The sequence below is a fragment of the Alosa alosa genome, chromosome 20, assembly GCF_017589495.1.
Source record: "Alosa alosa isolate M-15738 ecotype Scorff River chromosome 20, AALO_Geno_1.1, whole genome shotgun sequence".
NCBI classification, from domain to species: Eukaryota; Metazoa; Chordata; class Actinopteri; order Clupeiformes; family Clupeidae; genus Alosa; species Alosa alosa.
The window spans coordinates 9,085,365-9,092,258 of record NC_063208.1 but is presented as its reverse complement, the minus strand read 5'-3'; the positions used below and the strand labels follow the sequence as shown (position 1 = coordinate 9,092,258).

General features: G+C 44.8%; 1 protein-coding gene across 1 annotated transcript in view; it reads left to right on the top strand.

The window, feature by feature from the left end:
- Positions 1–654: 654 nt before the first annotated feature.
- grin2da (glutamate receptor, ionotropic, N-methyl D-aspartate 2D, a) overlaps positions 655–6,894 on the top strand; it is a gene marked incomplete at its 5' end in the record, with an annotated part of 45,849 nt that continues 39,609 nt past the window's right edge. The window contains 1 exon segment of the mRNA XM_048230171.1: positions 655–927. Within this exon segment, the coding sequence (XP_048086128.1) occupies positions 655–927 (273 nt within the window).

Here is a 6,894-nt window from a genome sequence, read left to right as displayed (position 1 = left end):
AATGTAGGGCTGGTTTTGAGATGTGAGCCCTTCTGTTGAGATCGGTTGAGGTCTGAGACAGTGCACTTGTCCCATTATTTTTTTTTGTTAGCATATCGCTCCTGGACTTATTCACAACTTATGGTTTAATATGTACTTTACCGTTTACGGCAATTCGTTCCTGGATCGGAAAAGTGTCTTTTGGTTTTGTGTTTTCATTCATCGCGACATGCCAGTGCAACAGTTTTGCTTATCGGTTGTGTTATCTCTCTTGCTCTCTCCCCCATTCTCTCTCTCTCTCTCTCTCTCTCTCTTCCTCCTTCACTCTTAGCTTTCTCTCACCCCAGGTTGTCTTCCTGTGCCCCCCCCCCCTGCCCATCATATCCGCCATCTCCATGGCCTCCAGACCCGCCCTCTCCTTCCTGTTGGCCGTGCTGGCCTGCACGGGGCCCGCACACCCCTCCCCTCCCCTGCTGCTGCGCCCCCGGGAGAGAGAGAGGGACTCGGGCGGCGTGTCCGGCGGCGTCAACATCGCCGTCGTGCACTCGGGCTCCTCCCTGCTCCTGGACGCGGGCGGCGGCGGTGGCAGTGGAAGGGGCGTCCGCGGAGGCGTCGGAGGGGCAGGCGGCGTCGGAGGGGGAGGCGGGGGCTTGGGCCGCGGAGGCATGGCGGGGCTGGGCCGGCACGGTGGGCGACAGCGTGGTGACCCCCTCGGGCTCGGCCAACGTCATCTGGCTGACGGTGAACGAGAGCAGCCCCGGCAGCCTGCTGCTGCAGCTGTGCGACCTGCTGGCCACCACGCCGCTGCAGGGCCTGGTGTTCGAGCAGGAGCGTCCGCCTCCGCTCGACCAAGCCCCGCTGGCACCCATGCTCGAGTTCGTCTCGGCGCAGACCGGCGTGCCCATCGTGGCCGTGGGCGGAGGGGCGGGGCTCGGCAGAGAACCCCAGGTGAGTAGGGGTGTGGTGGGCATTACATTACATTACATTATTACATTACATTGGGCTGACACATTTTTAACCAAAGCGACTAACAACATGGTAAACAGTAACAAGTTTTAAAGCAATTCTCTCAACAATTTTAGGACAATGTAAAAACGGTAGAGTACTGTAACAATAAGTCAATCAATGAGTGCTGTTTTTAAACAGTTGAGTGTCAGTTCAAGACAGTTGGTAAGTGCTAGGATCAGCAAGACTTGTTGTAAGTAGTGCTATGAGAGGAGATGTTCTCTAAAGAGCTGGGTCTTTTGAAAATGGAGAGGGCATCACCAATGACAACCGGTTGACCCGGGTTTGACTCCCAAACCCAACTTCTGTGAGTCCATGCCGCGTTGAATAGAAGTGTCTGCTAAATATTAGTGAACTTTTACTTTGGTTATGTCATTTAGAACATTAGACACATTTATCCAAAGTGACCTACATAGTCAAAGTAAGAAAAGAAAGAATAGATTAAAGATAGAATAGATAGAAACAGATTTTGGATGAAAGCCATTAAAGACACAGTCGATCCAAAAGGATCTACATCATCATTATCAGAGTAGGAGATAAAAAGAAAAGACCTTGTAAAAGTAGATGCTGGAAAGGAAGGCATTAAAGGTACAGTCATAGTTGTTATGTTATTTAGCAGATAATGTCTGGTTCAGGGGTGTCAAACTCATATTAGGTAGTGAGCCGGATTTGTTGGAATGAGACCTTGTGGGGGGCCGTCATTGTCATGGTCATTATCATTTTCTGTATGGGTATCAGAGTGTTATTTGATCATATCACTTATGAGCAAACAAGTACAAATAATGTACTGCTGTCATATACAGCTCTTTCTCTCTTGTAATGCCCTATTTCCATGTTAAGTTTTCCACTTCTCCCTTCCTTAGGGAGGTTTGTAGTGCTAGGTTATCAATTTATCATATCATAGAGACATTGCTTATTACACATTGTTGAAGACAACTGGATGTGATCTTTTTTTCTAATGTTCCCTTCCTACCTAAAACATCTGGGGGTTCGTATGAAACCTGCTGGCAGGCCTGATTTGGCCCCTGGGCCTTATGTTTGCCACCCCTGGTCTAGTCAGTGCTGGGTGTCTAGTCTGTTTTGCACATGCCCAGAAGTCAGTGCTCATAAAGAGCTTAAGCAGTTAAGCTAATTTGTTGTTAACGTGAGGAGAGGAGAGTTTAACCTGAGACAATTCCTGAACTGGACGGATTGGGCACATGGAATGGACCGGGTACCAACAGACACTTTTATCCAAAGCAACTTACAATATCATAATCAGAGCAGGAGATGAAAGGATAGAAACAAGATAATGGCGAAAATACACTGGAAAATAAGGCATTAAAGGGACAGTCTACTATTCTAATCTAATACACCTTTGGTCAGAGTGTTTTCACACATAATCCTAGATCTATAAATTGGAAAAATACTCCAATGCACCATTCTAGCCAATTATTGAAGGGCTGAGCTGACAATATCACCTGAATTGGGGACTGCACTTTTTAAATATCTGAACTAATGTCATTGAAGGTATAATCTGTGATTCTAATCTAATACATGTTTTGTTAGATGCAGTGTTCATGCACAGTCCTTGCTCTGTAAATTGGAAAAGTGGTGTAAATGTTGTTGAGCTCAAATATCATATATGTTGAGTTTGTTGATGGAATGAGTTGCTCAGTGCTCTGCATTCCTGCAATAGTTTTGGGTCTTTCAAGAGGGGTCTAAAGACATATCTGTTCAGCTTAAACTTTATTGATTACATGGTTCTGATGAGTTACATGTATGCTTTGTATATTTATGGTATTTGTTTATTTCATTATTGACTGTTAATATTGCACTGACATTATTGTTATTGTGCTATTTTCCTTAATGTAGTCTTTACTCTTCATTTTTAACTATTATATTGTTTTATTTTGTAAGTTGCTTTGGACAAAGGCGTCTGTTAAATTCCATAACCATAACCGTATCAAGAATCTTTCAGCAGAATTGGGGACTGAACCTTTAAGATCTGATGCAAGTGAAGACCATTTGTGTGAATGAAGTTGACCAGAGAGATAGGAAATCCTTTTTCATTAGCCCACTGCACAACTGAATGAGAATTCTCCTTTATCTACATTTCAAATCAACTAAAGTTGATCAAGCAGATAAGTGCTACTTGACACAGTGCTTAAGAAGGCACCCACCCTGCCATAGAATTACCATAGTTACTGTACACATACTTGTCTTAGATGATAGTTTACCCTGTTCTCTGATGTTAACATAGAAGGTACGCAACTTTGGGAACCAAATTATGATATCTAGCGCCCCGTCATGCTTATCTGGCAACCACATTAATAAATAAGTGAGCTTTGTTTACGCTGATTGGCTGTCTTGCAGCCAAAGACAGTTTACAATACAGTAGGTCCCAGCAACTTTACCTGATCAGTGATCAGTGAACAGTGGGATGGTTTAGGTCACAGTCTGCATTTGCGTCACAAACTGTCTTTCTTCAGATATTCTTCAGATTTGCTTCACATACTTCACATTTTTTAGTGGTTATTTTAAAGTCTTTTGATTTGCACATTAAGAGGGAAACAACCATGTTTTGTGACCATGAACCGAACTCTCCTTGTTCAACAAAGCCAGGGTAAAAACACTGCCATCTTTGCTCATATATGGAGATCTGATATCTTGCGATTTGAATTATTGCACCTTTTAAACTTTCGCAGGGACAAAGAAGTTTGGAATGCAGATGTTTTGCTCTACACATTTTTGTCCTCTGCCTTCGAGTGGGTACTGTGATCTTTAGTACATTTAGATGGCAAACTTTTATTTGTTCTACCCCAGAGCTAACTTGCAGTGCAACTTGCCATAGTTACAGTAGTTAGCTTCAATTAACACCCGGATCTCCTTATATGGGCAAAGATGGCAGCTTCGGGTCCTTTTTGTAAGCGAACTTCAGAGGTCTATTCCATAGATATTAGAAAGCTAGATACCGCATTGGGCTCCAGAATGTACGTAAATAACGCCACCATCATGGTGGGGGGAACAATCACTGGAGGCCAATGGAGGAGCAGGTGACTCTGACTGGAAATCAGACAGGTGTCTCTGATTGCCGGCAAGTGTTGCCCATAGACAGAAAGGTGTTTTCCCCCAACAATATGGTGGCCGCGTATGCCACCTAATAGAACTCGGCGGACAATACGGTACCTAGCTTTCTAATATCTATGGTCTATTCTATGTCATTTTGACTCTTCTTACATCATTCCTGCAGTTCACCTGAGAGAGTTCCGTGTTGCCAGCAACACTGTTTGTGTTCTCTCTGAGCACTGTTATTGATAAAAAAAAATCCAATTCCTATACTGTCAGTCGGCTCACTGAGTTTGCATACTGTAGCTACTCAATGTTGCATTTCAATAACAAACTCATGGCTCTCTACCAGCGGAGCACAGCTTTAAAACCTCCCCAGATAACACAGAGCCGTGGACACACAAACCTCTGGCTATCAGTATGCGTGCGTCGTTGTGGACGTTTTTTGGGGATGAAAGCGCAAGCTTAACGAACAAAAATGTAAATGTTACTGGCCATGTACAGGTGAGACGGAAGAAGTGCTGGTGCTAGCGACAAGCAGAGCCTGCGCATCCTACGCTGCGATCAATATTCATCCCTGGCTGTCAGGTTCCTCGGAGCTCCACCTGTAACCTGGGTGTATGTTTATCTAGCTAAAGGAGAGACTAGCGCAGCGCAGAGAGAAGAAGAACATTATTTATTTAGAGCTTGCTGCGTCCAAGCCTCGCACCTAAAAACAGCCATAAAAAAGTTGTGCAAGTAATTTCAAGGGATCTTCTCCAGCAGTGATTTTGCTTTTTAGACATCAAACCGTATTATATTACTTTTATCACGGTTTATATCTTTGGAGTGCGCTTTCATTCCTGGAGATGGGGCTAATTTGGGAGATTAATTGGCACGAGAACCCCTTAAGAAAACCCTCTGGTGCTTTCCCAGACCTCAATCAATGGGTGATGTAAGGATTGAAAGGAAATCGTCACGCACACACACACACACACACACACACACACACACACACACACACACACACACACACACACACACACACACACCCCACACACCCACACACATGTTGGCTACTTAACCCCCAGCATGTTGGCTGAACAGCATGACTTGATTTAATTGGATGAGTTTATATTGGGCAAGAGATTTGAATATGTGGTTATCCATGGTAAGTCAGATTGAATTCCACGCTCATTTACAAATTAATCCGTTTTCGTCAAATAAATGATATGGCTATTTTAAAGACTTGTCTGATGTGAATAGAAATAGATGATGTTGACAAGTGAACTCATATACTCTGCCCAAACTCCCCCCAACCCCCTTGCACCCGAATCAGACAATGCAACGAAAGCAAAATATTAATCAAATTCAAATTAACCTCAATCAGAAAATTGCAGGCACACAGTCTAATCATGACACACCAGGTGCGCAACTCAGATTAATCTGTCATATACTGACTGTGGCTACCCCTGAGAAGCAAACTACACATTAGCATGGCAGACTTTTCACACACACACACACACACACACACACACACACACACACACACATACATACACACACATACACAGTTACACACAACACCTCAAACACACACACACACTCTTGTCTTGCCCGCATCCTGTGAAAAGAAGTGTAGACCGGAATAATGAGAGACGCAGCGTTCCCAAAAGTAGAGTCTCCAGAGACATCCCGAGCTCCCCCTGAACAGACAGTCATCCCAGAGCTCGGCAAAGGCCTTTAATTGCTCCAATCAGGGCGGTAATTAATTGCATCAGATGTTTAAATATTTCGGTCAAGGTAACTCTGAGGGCTTTAATTGAGTGGGGTTCGGCCTTCTGGGGAATTTGATATTATTTAATGTGAAATTCAATTACAGTAAGAAAGGTCCCATGCCACTCTCATTACGCCCAACCTTCTCATCCACGCTCCAGTGTACTTTTACACCCTGTGGTAGGTCTTCATCGGGTCTTGACAGCATATTTTCACCTCTTTGCAGGCAGAACCCACACAATATTAGCCGGAAAATTGACCAGAGGGAAATGCATTGCTCTTCCAAACTGAATGCTTTTCAGCTTCTTCCCAAGTCCCTCAGTGCATGTCAGCACAGCAGGGTCAGAAATTAACTGCCGTTTTTAAAATTGAAGTTGTCTGAGATGGTGACTCAAGTGGATGATTGCCCCTCCACTTCCAGCATCAATCTGCAAAACATTATTCACACCCAGCTTAGCCCCTTGCACAATGTCACTTGGCTTATGGCACCCTCGCTTATCCAACCTCCTCCTCGATCGCCTCTTTCCGTCCATCGCTGTAGGAACATCCGTGGGGGAGTTCGCACTGAATTTTTTACACCGCCCCTGTGCGCACCACTGGGAATACCTGCGCAATCCTTACAAGGAGTTTCAGGACTTTGGCCAGACACATTGCCAGACATGACGTCTCTTGTTTGCAAAGATCCTACAAATTCTGATCGCTGGGCTTCCTATTGAGAGTCTATTGAGAAAGGGTCTAAAGCAGTATTTCTCAAATTGTGGTCCGGGGACCACTGGTGGTCCACAAGCTATCCCAAGTGGTCCGCGGGCAGACGTAAAATATAATAAAGATGAGTTATATATATTGTATATATACTTTTTTGATCCCGTGAGGGAAATTTGGTCTCTGCATTTAACCCAATCAGTGAATTAGTGAAACACAAACAGCACACAGTGTACACACAGTGAGGTGAAGCACACACTAATCCTGGCGAGTGAGCTGCCTGCTACAACGGGCGGGCGCCGGGGAGCAGTGAGGGGTTAGGTGCCTTGCTCAAGGGCACTTCAGCCGCGGCCCACTGGTCGGGGCTCAAACCGGCAACCCTCCGGTTACAAGTCCAGAGTGCTA